The sequence below is a fragment of the Bos mutus genome, chromosome 1 (assembly GCF_027580195.1).
Source record: "Bos mutus isolate GX-2022 chromosome 1, NWIPB_WYAK_1.1, whole genome shotgun sequence".
NCBI lineage: Eukaryota > Metazoa > Chordata > Mammalia > Artiodactyla > Bovidae > Bos > Bos mutus.
In genome coordinates this window covers 141,035,418-141,055,977 of record NC_091617.1, presented here as the reverse complement: position 1 = coordinate 141,055,977, position 20,560 = coordinate 141,035,418, and the positions used below count along the sequence as shown (strand labels likewise).

Sequence of the window (20,560 nt, the reverse complement as noted above, 5' to 3'; positions counted from 1 at the left end):
GGATGCCGCGAGAGCAGCCACCCCCACCTGTTCAAGTGGAAGGAACCTGGAGGCCCGTCCACCCCAAGTCAGCCCTGAGTGGTACCCACGACCGGACCGCCCAGGTCGATTCTTCTCGGCAGGTCGCAGCCCGCGTGCCTCCACAGGCATCTGCGAGACCGGAGGCACCTGGACCTGGAGGTACCTGGGGTACCATGCCGCGGCCGTCGGAGAACCGTCCTCCGAGGAGGCGAGTGGAGGCGCCGGCGCAGCGCGCCGGGCCGGGGGCACCAGCCGGCGAGCCCACCGACGCGTGACCCGGCGGCGCCAAGCCCACCGGGGCCGCCTCTTGTGCGCCCTCGCGATGCGCGCCCCTGTAGCCTTCGCTGCCGCCTCCCCTCAGGGCCGCCCGTGGGGCACGCGCACCCCGCCTAGGGTCGGGAGAGGACGCGGGCGCGGGCGGCGCGGGAGGAGGAAGAACCTCGAGCGGAAGGCGCGCGCGGGAGGACGCGGCAGCGGCAGCAGCGGTGGCGGTGACCCGGCTGCCGTCAGGCCCGCCCTCGCCCAGCCCCCGGCGCTGCGCACCTCCCTCGCCCCGCCCCCCCCCGCGGCCCGGTGGCCAATCATAGCGCCGCGCACGTGACGAGCGCTGCCTGCGATGACCTCATCTCTGGTGTGGGATGACGTCAAATTCAAGATGGATGGAATCACAGCGGCAGCGGCGGCTGCGGCGCGCGCGAGCCGAGTGTGAGCGGAAAGGGGCCTGGCGTCTGCCTCGGGGCTGAAGACCGGTGAGTAACTGTCACGCCCCTCGCCCCAGGGGAACTGCGGGGCCCGTGGGAGGCCATAGCCTCCCCGCAAAACGCGGCCTTTCCTGACGTAACTCTGAGGTGATCTCTCTCCTCCTTTTTCTCTCCGCCAGCGGGTTGCGGGTTCTGAGCGCTTCTGCGCGTGCGCCGGGTTCGGCTCTCACCGAGCATGCCCCAGGCTCCCACGTAGCCGATTGTGCCTTCACACTGCGCATGCTCTTTGCCCGCACTTGGCCTCGCCCTCGCCACTGCGCACGCTCCATCCCTCACTGGGCTTCCCTCGCCGGGCCGGGTTCCCCTCCGCCGGGCGGTTGGGGTACCTTCCGGCCGAGGGCGCGTGCTCCATGCCGGGCAGGCGTGGAAGCCGGCCGGTGTTCGCCAGGGTGCGCGAGCGTACGCGGAAGCTTGGGTGCGGGGGAACCCGCACCTGCCGCGGCCCGCACCTCCGCGCCACCGCCCCCTCGAGCCCCGCCTGGCGGCCAGCGGCACATCCAACCACTGACCCAAGCAGACTGCTCTCTCTGCCCCGTCCCCCGACCGACCCCTCCGGGAGGACACGGTTCCCCGACTTTCCACCGCTGGTCGCGAGCGTCCCTGCTGAAATGCGGATCCCCGTCGCCCCCAGTCGAGAAAACTCTGGTCCGCAACTTGCGGGGTTGGGGTGGGGAAGGGGGAGTTGACTCCCGACTGTCGCGCTGGAGACCCCGCCCCAGAGATCTCCTCTGCCGGCGTCCCGGACATATTTTCTCTCATCGCCCAGACCCCTCACTTGGAGCAAGTTCACTGACCCACTACAGAAGAGCATTCCCTTGACCGCAGGAACGCTCCGCGGTCCTGGCCCTTCACTCCGGTTGGTGCGCACTCAGCCCGCAGCACTGCCCTGCTTCTGGAAGAAGCCCCTCGAGCAGCACGTTAGCGGGCAGGGTGATTTTAGAGACAGGTTCTCCGGCGGGATGGCCTGGCAGTGGGAGGTGGGGGAAGCGTTAACCAGACCCCGCACGGTCTAGCAGCCTAGGGGTCTTGGTGCCGAAGGTCAGGAGCGGCTCACGACTAGCATCTGAGGGCACCAGCATGTTCAGCAGAGTCCATGAGTGTTCATAACGCTGACCCTGAGTCATCCGGACGGAGCCTGCGTTGTGTACTGGTTCCTTGTTTGGAAGAAAGTGGGTTAATCCATTTTAGATTTCTCCTTGATGGTTATTTTTGAGACCTTTTACCCTCTGATGCTTGGAGTTAAATCCTTCATCCACTTTAAGGAGTAATAGTCGTTACATTGAATTTGAGAATCGCTAAATATCGATGTTAAAAAATAAAGTAGAAATTTGGGGCACTAGTTTACTTAAAAATAACTTGAAGTTTAATTCATTCTTCCTGTTAACACCATCCCGCGTTTAATGTGCTTCATTCTGTGGAAATAGAAGTTGGAAAGACTATGACCCCCACCTTTGAGGAACTTAAGATAGTTTACGGCAGGGCATATTAGGTGTTTAACAGAAGAGGGGCCAAGTTATTGAGAGAGTGTCTGGGTTAGCGGGAGATGACTGAGGAACCATTTCAGTTGGCCCCAATGTCAGTGGGGTTGAGGAGAGCAGACTCGAGCTGTTTATGACCAGGGCTTGACAGGCTGGGTCACTGACTAGAAAGGAAAGAGAAGAGGTTTCTAGTTTGAGAGACCTACTGGTTGGCAGCATACCAAACTAAATGGAGTATGTGAAGAGCAGCAGATGTGGGGGTCAGTCAGGATCATAGGTACGGCACTGGACAAGGGGCGTATCCTGTAACGGAAGAGCCCTGAGAAGTCTAAGCAGGAGAACAGAGTTGGGAGTCATTGGCCAGTGGGATTTAGGGCCACAACCACTCATCCCAAAAGCAAAGACAGCTGCCACCTGCAACTCTCTCGGCCCAGCCCAGGTCTCAAGCCTTCCTGATGGTTTCGCTCTTTGTCCAGGAGGCACTTGTTGGACCTGCATGAAGTGTTAGGAATACACAGCTAAAAACAAGGGTTCTTCCTTTCATGGACTCCCATGAGAGGGTAGATGTAGAGGCAGGTAACTTAAAATAGCAATGGTACTGAAGAAGAGATGAGGTGCTGTGGTGGCTTAGGTGGCTGAGCTCCTAGCCAGGAGCCATCTGTGGAGCTCTGCAGAGGCAATGACATTTGGATCTTTCTGTAGGAGTTCTACCACTGAAGGAAAGGTAAGAAAGACGGTGGGTAGGGTAAATGCTCACCTGCATGCTGTCCAGTAGGGGTGGGGAGGTGGACTGTGATCACAGTATGCAGACTCTTGTGTGCCAGTTTGGAGAGTTTGGTTGGGTTTTATCTAGGGAGCAATAGAAAAATCGATGCAGTGTTCTAAAGGGCGCTGACGGGGCTAGCTCTGCTTTAGGGAAACAAGCAAAAGGCACAGGTTCCACTCCTGCATCCAATTAGAGTGTCAGAGTCCAGAAAAATCAACAAATATTTATTGTTGTGTAAGATACCGTGTTGGGCATTGTGAAGAGTGTCAGAAGACATTATAGAGTCTTAGCCCTTAAATAGTTTCCAGTTCTGCTGGGGGAACAGACAGCTAACAGTGTGTGGCACTGAAGAAACACTGGAATAATACTGGAGTTGAAAGGTGTTTGCTCGATGCAGATGGCAGTGGTCCAGGAAGGTGTGTATAGTGTAGTGATCTAGGGCGGCCATAACAGAGCACCACGGACCAGGGGCGTTGAACACCATTCTGGAGCCACGAAGTCCAAGATGAAGGCTTTGGCAGGGTCGATTTCTCCTGAGGCCTCTCTGCTCAGCTTGTGGATGGTCGTCTTCTCTGTATTTACAAAGTGTCTCTCTGTGTCTGTGTCCTTATCCCCACCTCTTACAGAAACACCACCTCATTTGGGGGACCTTAGGGCCCACCCTTAAGGGTTCGTTGTAACTTCTGATGTCTTAGGGGACCCTGTCCCTATATCCACTTACATTTTGAGGTGCTGGGGTTAGACCTTGTGGGACAGTCCAGCCCATGACTAAAGGCTTAATGGAGGCCTTGAGCTGAGCTTGGAAGAGTGAGTGAGCTTCAGCTGAGCAGTGTTGGGGGAGGGGTTAGAGGAGGCCTGGGACATTGCAAGTTGGGTAACAGAAGAGGTGAGACCTGCAGGTCTGTCTCAGAGACAAAGTATCTGAAGCAGGAAGTTATCACAAGGCAATAACTAAAGCAAAGAGAATTGAAAAAGTAGTTTGAAACCAGATTGATAGAACCCTGAAGTCCATGTTTTTAAAATTTTGCGTTTTAACCTATGGAGAGCCATTGTTTTCATCATTTTATTTTTTTACCGAGGTCTTAGGTGTCAGCTAAGCCGTGACGTCAGGGCATTTCCCGACCATCTTCTGCGAACCTTGGTTTCTCCCCCAAGTCCTAGCACCCTGTTTATTTCCTTGTAGCTCCTAACAAAGTCAGAGTTACCTTCTTTGTTTCCTTGCTCACTGTCTGATTTATCCCACAAGAAAGTGGGGGCCTTGTCTGTCTTATGCACCTCTGTATTCCTAATGTCGAATTGCACCTTGCACATAACAGGAGCTCAGTAAATAAGCTGAATTAATGATAGTAATGCTTAATGCGCACATCCAGGGAATGATCAGAGCTTTGTTTTAAGAAGCCAGTCTGGCAGCAGTATTAATAAAAGGTGGATTTGGAGGGCATGATAGGAAGAACCTAATACCACTTGAAAATATGTTAGGGTCCTTTTGTAACAAGAGCAGAAACTGACAGATCAGCTTAAATAGAAAAAGAAATTGACTTTAAAAGTGGAGGGTTGCTCTTGAGAGTGAAGGAAAAAACGAAGAATGGGGCCAGGAAGGATGAAAACCAGGGTAACTGCAGGAGTCTGGATCATGGGCACTGTGGGCTGCATTTTCAGGCTGTGACTGAGATGCACCGGCTCCGCTCAGTTCTGCTTTTGTTGTTCTGAGCCCATTTTTCAAAAGAGAGTTTCCTACCAGGCTTGGCCAGCCCTGAGTGAGGCCCGACAGACCACTCAGGATGGCGCGCTCCAGCGCAAGGAAGACTGGCTGCCCAGCGGCCAGCACCAAGCCGAGGTGCCTTTTGGTCGTGGCCAAGCACACACCCTTAGACCAGATCAGACCCTCTCTAGGGAGACTGAGCATGTGGGAAATGGGACCCAAGGCAGTGACATCATTGCTCTCCAAGGGTCAGATCAGCCAGGCCCGCTTTGAAATCCGAGGAGCTGTCGATGGTGTCTGGATGTCTGCGTTATCTCCTAGTGAGCCATGATTAGACCTCACCTCAGAGCCAACTTCCTGTCACCATCTCACAGTGAAATCAAGGAGAGTCAGGGCTGAACCCAGAGGTAAGGCTGTGGGGGTGAACAGTGTGTGTGTTTATATTCCAGAGTCAAATGTAGGTGCTTTGTTTTTCTGTTTGCTTTGGAGAACGATATAAGAAATATCCAATATTCCAAAGCATCGTGTGCCCAGAGTTCAGTTTCACATTAATGTTTTGGATGTAAAGAGAGATTTCCCTACAGAACTGGTAGCAAGGCTTTTACGGGCTGGTCTAGGAGCAAATTCGATGTGCAGTGCACCTTTAGCTCTGATGTCAGTCTGGGTGTTAGTCTCCAGGACTTGGAAGCTGGTTGGTGTGAGGTTATGTGGCCCCTCCTCATCTCCCGGCCCTCATCCACCTCCCAGTTTCCTTATATCCGAGTGTTAGCTCTGCTTTGCTTTCTTTTGTTTATAGCCCCAGAATGTTCTATAGTCCAAAAGTGCCTACCCTTTCTCCATCTCCTTAAAAATCTTAGCTTCCTGCAGTTGGTATAAAGAGGGAATTATTTGCGTTGAATTAACTTATATTAAGATATGGATTCTCTGTCTTAGCACACGGTCCCTGAGGACTTTGAGGTGATGGTATGAAGTAGTTTTCTGGAATCCAGTTGTGAGGAGCGCTGAAGCTCTTCTAGGGAATTGGAACTTCAGCCCAGGGGCTTCTGGGGTTTTGAAGCCCTGGCACTGTTAGATGCATGTTTCTGGGAAATGTCTACAATCAGTGAAGAGCGGAGTCTGTGGTAACATAACCATCCAGTGAGCACGGAGCCCCCATCTGTACTCACATCCCCAGCATTCACTCATGGACCCTCCCACCCCTGGGCCAAGTCAACTGCTTGCTGAAATCATTCTTCTCATAGCACTTTTTGTATCCTTATGTGTCTTTCCTACTGTGGAAACTTTCAGGAAAGGAAGAGAAGGATGAAGTCAAGTGCCAGCTTGCAGACAGGAAATACTGTATGTACCGGAAACTTGTAGATATACTGCGTTTGTTGACCTTCATAAGAATCCCATAGGGTGGGCAGCCGTTAGTCTCATTGAACGAGTTAAGGAAACTTGTACTCAGGTCGAGTGATCTTTACAAGGTTAGATACCTAATAGGTGGCAAAGCCAGGATTTGAGACAAGTAGATGACTATGAAAGTCTTTCCCATGGAGCTGTAGTGACTGCCATGGAGTGTTAACTGTAAAGATTCCCTCATTTTGAAATATCAGGAAACAACATGAAATAGAAACAATTCAGGCAGAGTTTGGGAAGATTTCTGTTCAAGGATCCGAGTGGTAAGCAAGCCAGCCCCTGGTTTTCCTGGGGGATTTCCTCCCAGCTTTTTCCATAGGGAAGGGACCTTTTCTTCCCTGTTTCACCCACTTTTCCTGTAAGAGTGCCAAGGTTTCCACTGTGACTGCAGCAGTGGTGGGCGCTCTGCACTGGGGACTCCGGAGACGAGCAGTGGGAGGGAGGGGCCGAGTCACAGCGCGTGTCCACATCAGAGCCATCAGACTCAGGATGCCCTGTGTGTCCACAGTTAAAACATACTGAGGTTAGGGCTTGATAAGTCAGCAGGGTTATGAAGGAGGAAGTACCTCTGGCACCAAAACTAGCCTTATCTGAGGCCAAAGAGCTGAAAGGGCAGGTGGTTTTGAGAGTTCAGCCTGCATATCCACCAGCCACTGAGGGTGTGATTATCACCCTAATCTTGATTATCTCATGACACTCAGTAGTCATGATCCCTGTTGCTGCCTGCATTCTTAGTGTAGCATTTTATATTTTTAATAAAGTTCTTAGGCTCAATAAGTATATCTACCATGTCATGAAAGCACTAAAGTCTACAGTGATCATTGTTTGCCGCTAGACCAGGAAGGGGCTCCATGGTTAAGCTTTGATGATTGAATGGAAAGGTGACAGCAAGGGCTTCTGCAAGACGGTGAGGAGTCTGCGCTGCTGTGCCTGCGTGCCCCTCTCACCCCCAGGACCCAGAACCCTTGGTCTGTCTCCTGAAGAAGATGGGAGGGGTCACTGTCCTCCAGTGACCCTGGAGGGGCCTTACTGATGCTCCCAGGGCCTCATGCCTCCACCCCCTCCGCAGCCTCATCACCTGCAGTCCCCTACATGTGTCTTTTGCTCCCTCAGGGACTTGGTCTTGTCTTTGTATATTGGACACTGCTCTTGTCCTTGACATGTCCTCCACCCATCCTTCCTGCCTCCCACGTTTTCTGACTTCAGCTTCTCCAGGAAACTTCTGTTGTGGAATGCCTCCCCGACCTTCCTCTCAACCTGGACCCAGTGCCTCACCTCTGCTCCCATCTGCACCTCTGCACCCTGCCGCCTGTGCCTACACACCGGAGTGTGTGAGGGATCGACTTGTCCTGTTCCCACGCAAGGCTGAGAGGAAGGCAGGACCATGCTTGTCAGACTGGCAGCCTCCCTGTCAGGCCAGTTCTAGCACACACTAGACAGGCGGCCGGCCATGAGGAGCGTGCAGCATGATGACTAAGAGTGCAGGCCCTGGGGCCAGGCTCCCAGCCCCACTGTCAGCTGAGTGGGTGACCTTCGGCACACTGCCCCCGACTCTTAGTGTCTGGGTTCCCTGATTGGTGAGACAGGGATGATGGCAGTGCCTATTTCAGATGTTTATGTGAGAACTAAGAGGGAACTAGAGGTAGGGTGGTATGTGGGTGGAGATGGCCTCTGGAGCCAGGTCATCTGGTAAGAGTTCTGCTCTGCTCCTCACTGTCTGTGCAGACTTGAGCAAGATACCTAACCTCGTGTGCCTTGGTTTTCTCAGCTGTAAAATGGTGATCAAATAGTACAACCTCCTCGGGTTGGTGTAAATAATGAGTTTAATAATGTAAACGCAAAAGATGTTTATAGTAGTATATTTACAGCAGAGTAAACCCTCAGATATCAGCTGTCATTCATGTCTGATCAGTGTCTAGGGAATGGAGTGGAAAACCAGCACCTGGAGGAGTTCTGCTGTAGTTGTCAGGTTTGGACACATTTAGCTGCTTTTGCCTAGAAAATCCCATGGACGGAGGAGCCTGGTAGGCTGCAGTCCATGGGGTTGCGAAGAGTCGGACACGACTGAGCAACTTCACTTTCACTTTTCACTTTCATGCATTGGAGAAGGAAATGGCAACCCACTCCAGTGTTCATGCCTGGAGAATCCCAGGGACGGGGGAGCCTGGTGGGCTGCCGTCTATGGGGTCGCACAGAGTTGGACACAGGAAGTGACTTAGCAGCAGCAGTAGCAGCAGAGTTAAATGAATAGATTTCAATTCCAAATAATTTTCCTGGACAGTGACTATTCCTCTTAACAACCCAGCTCTCAGTGACTTACTTTTCCCTAATTCCCTGTTTCATCCAAGGAGTATAGAAGCCTGTGGTTTAGGGATTAGAAGCAGTTACTTAGAACAGAAATACAGGTCATGATAATTGGAAGGGAGAGAAAGAAGGAAACTTTTCTGAACAATTAAAAGTGAGAAAATGTAGGAGTAGGAAGCAGATGGTGTGTGGGTCAGCACTGCTTCCTGTCCAGGGACACAGAACATTTCACTTGGTTTCGTCTTCACACAGTCCCTTGATTTCTTCGTTTGGGTTCCCCCAGAAGCAGACCCTGAGACATGGACTCAGATGTAGATGTTTATCTGGGAAGTGATCGCAGAAAGCACAGGAAGGGTTGTAGGGAAAGTGGAGCAGGAAAGGGTGCCCAGAAGGGTCCGTTAAATGACCAGGTTCCTGTGCATGTTTAGAATATCTAAATGAATTCCAAAAAAAATTCTGCACCAATTTTTCTGTCCAACTTCATCTCAGGTAAGGACATCCTTCCAGTTCTGGCGGCATCTTTATCTCCTCCCTTCCCTACCCCTGCAGTCAGTCCTTCAGAAGTTCTAATGGTATCTTTACGTCCACTCCTGCCACCCCAGTCCAGGCACCATCCTGTCTGGCACATATCCCTGCAGTGGACTCCCAGCTGGCTTCCCAGCTTGCAGCCTCTCCTGTGCTCCATACTTTGCAGCATAACCAGTGGAATCTTTTTGAAACAAAATTCAGATGGTTGTCATTCCTCTGCTCAGAATCTTCCAGCAGCTGCCCTAGTAAAAAGTGCAGTCCTTCCAGTGGTCCACCCAGCCCTGCACGATGCCTCCCCATGCTCCTTCAGCATCCTCGTCCACAGCCCCCTCAGCTCTGCTCCAGCCCTGCTGTCACCTTGTCTTCCCTCTGCCAGTGTGCTTGGCCCTTGGTGATCCTCATGGCCCATCCGTGTGTCTTCCAGGCCTCCTCAAATGCTGTTTTGTTGAGGGAGTGAATAAGTGAATGATATGTGAAGTTCCTGGTGCTGTCTGTAGTGTGTTATAAGACCTGAATAAATTGTAGCAATTACGGTTTTCTCCTTTAATTCTCACAGTAACATTATTAATACTATTGTTACTTTAGGTGGGAAAACTGAGGCTCAGAAAGCTCTAGAGCATTAGCCTAGAGCTGTGCTGTGCTTAGTTGCTCAGTCATGACCAACTCTCTTTGCAACCTCATGGACTGTAGCCACCAGGCTCCCCTGTCCATGGAGATTCTCCAGGCAGGAACACTGGAGTAAGTTGCCATGCCCTCCTCTAGGGGATCTAGAGCACTGACATTTAAACTGTATTAACTCTGAGCCACAGGAAGGAGTGTATTGTACAGTCAGTCCTCCATATCCATGGACTCTATCAACTACCGATGGAAAATATTCAAAAAGGAAAAAATCCAGCAAAACTTGAGTTTGCTGCTCACCAGCAACTATGTAAGTATCATTTACATCATGTTACGTATCATTGATGTAAGCATCCAGAGATGATTTAAAGTGGGGGGATGTGCATAGGTTATATGCAAATACTGCACCATTTTTATAGGAACTTGAGTGTCTGTGGGTTTTTGGTGTCTGTAGGGCCTGGAACCAGTCCTCTGTGGATACTGAGGGACGACTACATCAATTTTAAATTGATTTTAAGAAACCCTTTTGGAAAGTACTTGTCCAGACTTTTGATTTTGCATCTCCTGAGCCTCTCTGTCCCTGGGGCAAGATCTGAACTAGCTGTCTCAAAAATTATTTGCACTAAAAATAGTGCTTAGAATGCAGCTGAGTTATGAGTGTGGTATTTATAAGCTTATTTTTTTTTTTCTCTGCTGACCTCTGTAAATGATGGCAGATTTCTTTGCACATAATTAGATGCGTGAGTACAGTGTAGTAAGATTAAGGAAGAAATTAAAATGGCTGTCACAAAAAAGAAGGGAAAAACGTGTCTCTCGGGCATTCACCATCAAGATGAAACGATGCCAGGCAAAACTGAACAGCAACTCAGTGCAGGTTGACCGAGGCAGTTGTCTGTGTACAAGCTACAGGCTCCGAGCTTCGTCCCTGGAAGCAGAGCCTTGCCTCTGTCAGTCAGGTCGAGTCAGCACCACAGCAGGGAGCCAGGGCAGCAGGGAGGGAGACCTGGGGCCACCAGACACTGGTCACTCCAGGTGGCAGCCTCTGTGGCTTCTGCCGAAGACCACAGAGGCTGTCAATTTGGTCACTTAATTGTGTCCGACACTTTGCGACCCCCATGCACAACAGCACACCAGGCTTCCCTGTCCCATCACTAACTCCTGGATCTTGCTCAAACTCATGTCCATCAAGTCGGTGATGCCATTCAACAATCTCATCCTCTGTCGTCCCCTTCCCCTCCTCCTGCCTTCAATCTTTCCCAGCATCAGGGTCTTTTCCAGTGAGTCACTTCTGCACATCAGGAGGCCAAAGTATTGGAGTTTTAGCTTCAGTACTTCCAATGAATATTCAGGACTGATTTCCTTTAGGATTGACTGGTTTGATTTCCTTGCAGTCCAAGGGACTCTTAAGAGTCATCTCCAACACCACAGTTCAAAAGCATCAGTTCTTCAGTGCTCAGCTTTCTTTATAGTCCAACTCTTACATCTGTACATGACTACTGGAAAAACCATAGCTTTGACTAGATGGACCTTTGTGGGCAAAGTAATGTCTCTGCTTTTTAATACTCTGTCTAGGTTTGTCATAGCTTTTCTTCCAAGGAGCAAATGTCTTTTAATTTTATGACTGCAGTCACCACCTGCAGTGATTTTGGAGCCCAAGAAAATAAAGTTTGTCACTGTTTCCATTGTTTCCCCATCTATTTCCCATGAAGTGATGGGACCAGATGTTATGATCTTAGTTTTTTGAATGTTGAGCTTTAAGCAACTTTGTCACTCTCCTCTTTCACTTTCATCAAGAGGCTCTTTGGTTCTTCTTTGCTTTCTGCCATAAGGGTGGTGTCATCTGCATATCTGAGATTATTGATATTCCTGCCCGCAATCTTGATTCCAGCTTGTGCTTCATCCAGCCCAGCATTTCTCATGATGTACTCTGCATATAAGTCAAATAAGCAGGGTGACAATATACAGCCTTGATGTACTCCTTTTCCTATTTGGAACCAGTCTGTTGTTCCATGTCCAGTTCTAACTGTTGCTTCCTGACCTGCATATAGGTTTCTCAAGAGGCAGGTATGGTGGTCTGTTATTCCCATTTCTTGCAGAATTTTCCACAGTCTGTTGTGATCCTCACAGTCAAAGGCTTTGGCGTAGTCAATAAAGCAGAAGTAGATTTTTTTTTTGGAACTCCCTTGCTTTTTCGATGATCCAGTGGATGTTGGCAATTTGATATCTGGTTCCTCTGCCTTTTCTAAATCCAGCTTGAACATCTGGAAGTCCTCTGTTCACGAACTGTTGAAGCCTGGCTTGGAGAATTTTGAGCATTACTTTGCTAGCCATGTGAGATGAGTGCAATTGTGTGGTAGTTTGAGCATTCTTTGGCAATTGCCTTTCTTTGGGATGGGAATGAAAACTAACCTTTTCCAGTCCTGTAGCCACTGCTGAGTTTTCCAAATTTGCTGGCATATTGAGTGCAGCGCTTTAACAGCATCATGTTTAAGGATCTGAAATAGCTCATCTGGAATTCCATCACCTCCACTAGCTTTATTCTTAATGATGCTTTCTAAGGCCCACTTAACTTCGCATTCTAGGATGTCTGGCTCTAGGTGAGTGATCACACCACTGTAGTTATCTGGGTCATGAAGATCTTTTTTGTGTAGTTCTTCTGTGTATTTTTGCCATCTCTTCTTAATAGCTTCAACTTCTGTTAGGTCCATACATTTCTGTCCTTTATTGAGCCCATCTTTGCATGAAATGTTCCCTTGGTGTCTCTAGAGGATACTAAGAGGCTGTTGGCCAACTGTTGACCAGAGGCTGGGTAGCCAGCAAAAGCTGATCCTTTGAAGCTGGAGGAGAACCTGCAGGTGTGCTGGGTGCCATGTCTGTGTATGGATAGTTTGTCCTCTAGAGAATGGTAAGACTCTCTGAACAATCTTAGTTACTCTGAATCCATTTTATATTAAAAATACATGTCTTAAGTATTTTAAAGAAGAGATGGCATTGTAAAACCAGCCCAAAGAGATGAGATGTTACGGCAGCAGCTGCATGAGAGAAAGATTTGGAGAGTCAAGCATCGTCTCTGTGTGAAATGGCTTCATCTTCATCAGGAGTTAATCTAGACACTTTTATTCTGAATTAAATGTCTAGTAACCCTGCAATTTGTGAAAATTAATGGCACGTTTGTCAAGTCCTTACCAGGTATGAGATACAGGCTCATTTAATTTTCAGAGCAGCCCTAAAGGAGGGCACAATTGTTACCGCCTCATGTGAGGAACCTGATGATCCCAGGTACTAGTTGACCACAAGGGCGGAGCCAGCGCCCAGCCACTAGGCCCTGAGATCTCACCTACAGACTCGAAGAGTCTTGGTGAAATCTCAAGTCAGACCCCTTAGGTTTAGAATTAGTATAATTAAGTTTAGCTCCAGGCTAAACTTTCCATTGTGTTACTGTTGAAAGTGTAATTTGGTAAGAATTAGTATTAGGATTACATGGTGTTCAGCATAAGAAAGTAAAGAAACTTTTCTATATAATGTTTCTAACTTTTTAAAAACACTTTGATGCGATAGTAGTTAAATGATTTCTCTCTTTCTAAATTCTTATCTGTTTTTTGCAACCTCTACAGCCTATTGTTAATTCACATTGTGTTTAATCATATCCAGTAATAAAACTGTTTCCTTTAAGAATTGTGGACTTTATAGGGTTTGGTACTACATACTTACTCTGATCTAATAAGGAATAGAATTAAGCATCAAATGCATAAGGGCCCTAAATAATAAACCTTGTTTTCAAATATTGCTTCTCTACATACCTGCCAAGTTCTAGGTGCCTTTTTGATGGTGTGAAATGCTTGTTACAGAGACTTAGTTTCTCAAGTTCATCAGTTTTAATGATGGATGACCTACTTAAGCTGTGATACTTGTTTCTTTGTATTTTCTGTGTTATTTAAATAAGATTGTTCATCCAGAAAGTTTTTGTCAGGCCACAGTCTGCTGGTGAGAAGACAGCTGCTGTTCCCTGCCCTTGAGGAGCCCTTACCTGGGGGCGCATCGCACGGCCTTGTTCACAGTGACTTTATCTGTCTTTCAGATAAGGCTGAGCATGGAGGGGCTGCTGCACTACATCAACCCAGCACATGCCATCTCTCTCCTCAGCGCCCTCAATGAGGAGCGGCTCAAAGGGCAGCTGTGTGACGCGCTCCTGATCGTGGGTGACCAGAAGTTCCGAGCTCATAAAAACGTCCTGGCTGCCAGCAGTGAATACTTCCAGAGCTTGTTCACCAACAAGGAGAACGAGGCACAGACTGTATTCCAGCTGGACTTCTGTGAGCCAGATGCTTTCGACAATGTGCTGAACTACATCTATTCTTCGTCTCTGTTCGTGGAGAAGAGCAGCCTGGCTGCCGTGCAGGAGCTCGGCTATAGCCTGGGCATCTCCTTCCTGACCAACATCGCCTCCAAGACGCCCCAGGCCCCCTTTCCCACGTGTCCCAACAGAAAGAAGACTTTCACCGAGGACGAGGAGAACAGTTCTCAAAAGAGAAGCGTCATCGTTTGTCAGAGCAGGAACGAAGCCTCCGGGAAAGCCGGGAGTCAGAACACCCCTGAGCTGAGCCACCCTCCCCGGCCCTCCGCCAGCATCGCGGTCAAGGCAAATGCCAGTAAGCCCCCCGGCCCAAAACCCACAGAGCCCCCACACCACGTGGCGCCAGCTGAAAAAAGCTGGCCGAAAGATGGCCCCGCGGTTCTGGCGAGGCCGCCCGAGCTCGCCGGGCCTTTAGAGGAGCCAAGCCGGGGCGGCTTGGCCAAGCGGGCCGTGGCACCACCTTCGAAGCCCCCGCTGGACCGGGCGGCCGTGGACGAAAGGCCAGGCGCCAGCGCCCTGCTCCCCAAAGGCGTGGCCGTGGAGTTGGCGTTGCGGAGCCCGCGGCCGCCTGTCCTGTCCCTGCGGGGCTCTCCCGAGACGCCCTTCCTGCTGAAGGAGGCGGGCCGGGGCAGCGGGCCGGGTGAGGACCGGAACCTGCTGTATTACTCTAGGCTGGGGCTGGTCATCCCAGCCGGGGCGCCGGCGCCCGGGACCCAGGGTGTGGACCGCAGCGGCCCACTCGTCAAGAGCCTCTTGCGCCGGTCGCTGTCCATGGACAGCCAAGTCCCCGTGTACACGCCCACTGCTGAGCTGCAGGCTCCCCCAGGCGCGGGCTCGGGCGATGTGGCTGGCAGTGTGCTCTGCGCCTTCTCTTCTCAGAGGCCGCCCTCGAAGGACGGGGGCGAGACGGTGGCCCCCGACACCCGGACCCCTGCCCCGCAGCCTCACCGCCTCAGGTCCTTCAGCGCTTCTCAGCCGGCTGAGCGGCCGGGGGCGCCCCAGGGGCCGGAGGTGCGGGTCAAGGCCGAGCCGCGCAGCCCCCCGGAGCCATGCGACATCATTCGCGTCACCGTGGGGGATGCCGCGGCCGCCACGAGAGACCTGGCGCTACAGACAGAAGACGACCGGAAAGACCCCAGCAGACTCCCGGCCAAGAGGCGGTTCCAGACCGACAGGAGGCTGCCGGCCAAGCAGCCCAAGGCTGAGAGCCCAGGCTCCCCGGGCTCGGGAGACCCCCGCGAGGAGGGCTCGAGCCCATCTGCCCTCCGGGCCGACTTCCCAGGCTCTGACTTAAACAAAGACGAATTCGGTGAGTTGGAGGGCACGAGACCAAACAAAAAGTTTAAATGCAAACATTGCCTTAAAATCTTTAGATCCACGGCGGGCCTGCACCGGCACGTGAACATGTACCACAACCCCGAGAAGCCGTACGCCTGCGACATCTGCCACAAGCGCTTTCACACCAACTTCAAAGTGTGGACGCACTGCCAAACGCAGCACGGTGTGGTGAAAAATCCGGCTCCGGCCGCCAGCTCCCATGCTGTCCTGGACGAGAAGTTCCAGAGGAAGCTCATTGATATTGTGCGAGAGCGGGAGATCAAGAAAGCGCTGATCCTGAAGCTGCGGCGCGGCCGGCCGGGCTTCCAGGGCCCTGGCGGCTCCCCAGCGCAGGTCCTCAAACGGGGCCTGCGCTCCCGGGCCAAGGGCGCGTATGTGTGCACGGCCTGCGGGAAGGCCTATCGCTTCCTCTCCCAGCTCAAGCAGCACGTGAAGATGCACCCGGGGGAGAAGGCCCTTGGGGCTGCCAGGGCCGCGCGGCCCAGGGAGCGCGCGGCCCCCGGGGGCGCAGCGGGCGGCCCGGAGCTCTATCTGTGCCGCCTCTGTAACGCCAAGCTCTCTTCTCTCCTAGAGCAAGGCAACCACGAGCGCCTGTGCCGCACTGCTACGGTGTGCCCCTACTGCAGCCTCAGGTTCTTCTCGCCCGAGCTCAAGCGCGAGCACGAGGGCAAGTGCGAGTTCCGCAAGCTCACGTGCCTGGAGTGCATGCGCACCTTCAAGTCGGCCTTCAGCATCTGGCGGCACCAGGTGGAAGTACACAATCAGAACAGCATGGCCCCGGCCGCTGGCACCTCCCCACCCCGGCCTGACCTCAACGGCGAGGCCACCGGCCCTGCCCGGCCCCCTGTCCCGCCCGAGCCTGGTCGAGCCGACCCCGCGGCCACTGCCGCCAAAGACGACCCCGCGGGGGGCGGCCGCGGCCCTGAGCCTGTGAACTTTGACTCCGAAGACTCCACCTGCCTCCCCGAGGACCTCAGCCTCTCCAAGCCGCTGAAGATCCAGGTCAAAGAGGAGCCGCCGGAGGAGGCCGAGGAGGAGGTGCCCGAAGCCGGCGCGGCCCCCAAGGACCTGTGGCCCTGCGAGAAGTGCGGCAAGACATTCCCGGCACCTAAGCAGCTGGAGCGGCACCAGGAGCTGCTGTGCTCCGTGAAGCCCTTCATCTGCCACGTCTGCAACAAGGCTTTCCGCACCAACTTCCGGCTCTGGAGCCACTTTCAGTCCCACATGGCCCAGGCCTCTGAGGACCCTGCGCACCGGGAACCTGAGGCTGGCCCGGGCCCCGCCGGCTCCCCGTCGCCGCCCCCGCTGCCCCCACCGCTGCCCAAGATCCAGCCCCTGGAGCCCGACAGCCCCACAGGCCTGCCCGAAACCCCCACTCCCACGGCCGACAAGCTGTTCGCGCCCCGAGAGTCAGACACGCTGTTCTACCACGCGCCCCCCCTCTCCGCCATCACTTTTAAAAGACAGTTCATGTGTAAGCTCTGCCACAGGACATTCAAAACGGCCTTCAGCCTCTGGAGCCACGAGCAGACCCACAACTAAAAGACTTCTCAGCCCTGGAGACAAGTTCCGGTCTCCAGACTTCAGCCCGAATCGTGAACTGTGTCATAAGAAACAAAATATTTTTAAAAAAAGAATAATAAAGGTTGCAAATCATTATGCTTGAATATAAGTTTGAGGTGAACTGATATTAATGAGAAATGTCCTTACTCAACCTAGGAAAACTCCCAAAAGCCCTGTGCTTCTGGACCTTCAGTAATGCCTTTATTAATGTGGAAGTTTGTTCTTGGTTGTTTGCATGGTTCCTCATCCCATGGTGTCAGTATAATCTACTTGAGGTGGTTTGGTTTTTTCTTACTGATTTTCAGTTATTGAAGCACTATGAAAGTATTTCTTCTTTAGATTCTATGAAGAAACCTAAGTTCGTACATCTTAGCCATGTTCTCAAGTCCAAACATATCAGAACAAAGTGGAGTAGTTTGCAGTATTAAGATCCTAGAGTACTTCAGCAATAAAATTAAAAAAAAAAAGATAAACCTCAACTTTAATAAGATATCCTGACACTTGATAAAAATAAATATTTGGTATTTTGTGGTTATTTAGAACCTTTTTTGTATGAAAATCGTGAGATTTAAATCAGCAATAGTAATACTTAGGTTTATATAAAATAACAAAAAACTTGCTCTTAGGTCATTTCATGTAATTAGTGATGGAAGACTCAGGAAAGGAAAGCATGGGGATTTCTGAAAGCCCTCCACCTTGGTTTCCAAAGCTTTGGTGGTGGTGGGCGTGGTGGTCAGAGCACCCACCAGGGCCCTGAATTCAGACCAGCATCGAGGGGCTGTGCAGGTTTGCTTCCCCTGGTTTGTGCCATCACAGATTGAAACTGTGTGTAATGGGGACAGTTAGCATACAGCACAAATTTTGAACTTAACATTAGTATAACATGTAAGGTCAGGACATGTACTTATACAGCACCCCCCAGAGTGAGTGCAGCTGCTCTAAATCCCGAATTACTGTTCACTTTCAGAGACTTGAAGCAGAGGGAGGAGCCACACCGCAGTCTCCACACCCTTTTCAAGAACAACCTGTACAGTCATCAGTTTTCCTGCCTCTTTGTATTGTGATTTCTGTTAAGATTTTTTGGAGTTTACAGTGGTAAAATGTCCATAATGAAACCATCCTTCTTTAAGGCACTGCTGAATATTTCATAAATATGTATGAAAGTACTCTCAAGGGTCCACAGTTAGTTTCTGCTACTTATTTTGGCCCATAGCACTTGGGCTTCTTTTTTTGTTTTCCTATTTTGTGTAAGTTGTAATTTAAAGCCTTTGAGTTGGTATAGTCCAGAGTTCATTGGGATGTTTAAAAAGGAAAAGAATTTTTATTTCATTGGCAGGGGTGGGGAACTGAGATACATAGAAGTAGAAATATTGTCGAAACCCTTAAATTCTTTCAAAGTAATGATGGACCTTGATGGTAAAGCCTCCAAGTTTATTAATTTTTTTGCAAGCTTTTCTTTCAGATAAGAAAATCAACTACTGTGACTGAGAAATACTCTACCGAATACTTAAACTGGTCCTCTGGCAGAAGTCTGTTCATAGTCTCATAACCTGCATTCCATACCAATAGTAGGAAAGAGATTCTTTCTTTTTTATGGAAACACAAGCATTTTTATAAAGTTCTAATTGACTTTGTACACTGTAGAAACTACATGTGAAATTTTGCCTTTTATTTTTTCATTTGGAAACTATCAAAAGTCCCCAAATATGGTTACTTCCTATTTTTGTTCTTAAATTTGATGGAGAAAATAAAATTAAGTTGCCATTATTGATTATCGCCATCTTTAGATTTCCTTGAACAAACCTATGCGTTGTAAAGACAGCAAGAGCATGTGGTTTTCTGTGAAACATTAGGATAGGTTTATTGTTTGTTGAATTCATTCCCTGCATAATGTGGTATTTCTTACTCAGAACACCCTGGTAGCTATCACTTCAAAAGAAGACAGTTCCCTTCAGAGTAATGCTTATTTATGGCTGCTGGAGGCTGGGTGGATAATTCCCTGATACATGGGATCTTGGCATTGTAAACTCAGTATCCCAGGACTTGAATCTTTATGCTACATTTTTGAAGATTTTTTAATAACATTAATTAGTAAAAAAAAAAATATTTTTGATCTAATATAGGCTCTGCATATCTGTTAGATTTTAAAAATTGCCAGTGTTTTGTCTTGTCCACATTTTTGTCTAGGCAAGGAACATAAGTTTTCAAATAAAATTTTGAACCAAAAACATTTATAATGCAGTTCTGGTTTTTCTATTACTTTTTATACTGTACCTTAAAAGCATTAGGCTTGGAAGAGTTTATTTTGGTGGTCAGAAAAATAGGCTTCCTCTCATTTGACTATTTTAAATGTTAAGATGTAAAATAATGAAAGACAGATAAATTGCTTTATGCAGTAAAGTGTTTTTTTAAGAATGTTTAACTCAGCCAGTGGGCAAATACTTGGTATAAGGCAAGTTGGTCTTTTCATACTGAAATGCGTTAGCTAGGAAAGATATTCTTGAAAATCTTTTTTTTTCTGATTGTAATTAATTTTGGGAAGTGTAGAAAGGTCCTTACTCCTTTGTACGTATTCAGGATGCCTGCCTTTTTTATGCAATTGTGGAAAGAATGTCAGATGTTTTAATATATTCTTTGTTAATCTGAAAACTTGTTATCTGATCATTTTCTTCATTTGGGGGGAGGGAGGAACACCACAAAAAGGGGATTTTTATCAAAATAAGTAATGGAGGTAACAAATCTTGTACATTTTTTATAGTAAAAATATTTAAAGAATAAGAGACTATTCACTTTTAGAACTGGTTATGGTTAATATGCGTTTATAACTTTGTCAAAATATACAACCAACGGTTTGACAGTGATGTCTGCATCTGTAGTGAGATGGATGTGGTTCCTGGTTTTCTGTTTGGGAACAGATCATCCCAGCCTTCTCTTAAAAAATATAACCCCAGCACTTAATCGGTGATCATCTGGTCCACACACAGCACCCATGGGTGCTAAGAGTAGTAACTGAGACCGGAATTAAATGTGCCCTTTGGTGGAGAAAAGAGGTGTGTTCAGGCCAACCCTGTGGTTGGATGAGGGAGTGACAGGAATGCACTGGTCCAAGTCGGCCTTTGTTCCCTCAAACTCTGTGTGTGTGTGTGTGTGTGTGTGTGTGTGTGTGTGTGTGTGTGTACAACCATAATCTGGAACTTCAGAAAGTAAAATTGTTTTCATTTCTTACTGCAAAAATAATTACATGTCATTTGTAACAGGTTTCTTTATAAATTGCACTAATTAATATTGGAATGTTACAAGTCAATTTATCAATTTCTGAAGTCTCTTTGATGTTTTTTGCAATAATTGTGAAAAGCATTATTGATTTCAATAATGCTAGCACATATTCTTTAATAAGTTCTTTAACACTGGCTTTTTTTAAGTTTTACACATAGTTTTTTCTCTTGTGGCTTTAGCACTTTAAGGAGTTTGGCGTTTGCATAGTTTTTGGTGTGCTTCCCGGGTATGCGCCAGGGCGTCACGTTGCCACGTGACTGGAGAAAATTCATGGTCTGTCTTTAGATTCTGGAGGAGAAAAAATGAGTCAATGTCAGGTTTTTAAAAAATTCCATTTAGAGGCAGTCATTTGGGAACCAAAGTATTTTACTGTACATCTTTAAAATCATTGAATTCAGTGCTCTTTAGTCATTTATTCGTGCTGTCCAGATTTTCCACAAAGTTATACTTGGT

General features: G+C 49.2%; 1 protein-coding gene across 3 annotated transcripts; it reads left to right on the top strand.

Moving 5' to 3' along the window:
* The first annotated feature begins 654 nt into the window (after positions 1-654).
* Positions 655-20,025, top strand: ZBTB21 (zinc finger and BTB domain containing 21). Of its 3 annotated transcripts, XM_070376554.1 has the most exons (3): positions 823-2,984; positions 13,655-15,239; positions 15,840-20,025. In XM_070376554.1, exons 1-3 carry the CDS (start codon positions 2,940-2,942, stop codon positions 16,808-16,810), a joined length of 2,601 nt encoding a protein of 866 aa, XP_070232655.1. In that variant the 5' UTR covers positions 823-2,939; the 3' UTR covers positions 16,811-20,025. The 3 variants fall into 3 exon arrangements, with proteins under 3 accessions (XP_070232651.1, XP_070232655.1, XP_070232643.1); XM_070376550.1 differs by lacking the exon at positions 823-2,984 and adding an exon at positions 655-770 and having other exon boundaries at positions 13,655-20,025; XM_070376542.1 differs by having other exon boundaries at positions 13,655-20,025.
* The last annotated feature ends 535 nt before the right edge of the window (positions 20,026-20,560 follow it).

Coding starts and splice junctions, on each gene's coding strand:
- ZBTB21 (XM_070376542.1), top strand. CDS start 2,940: ATGACATTTGGATCTTTCTGTAGGAGTTCTACCACTGAAGGAAAG. Junction 2,985..13,654: donor GTTCTACCACTGAAGGAAAG/GTAAGAAAGACG, acceptor TCTGTCTTTCAG/ATAAGGCTGAGCATGGAGGG.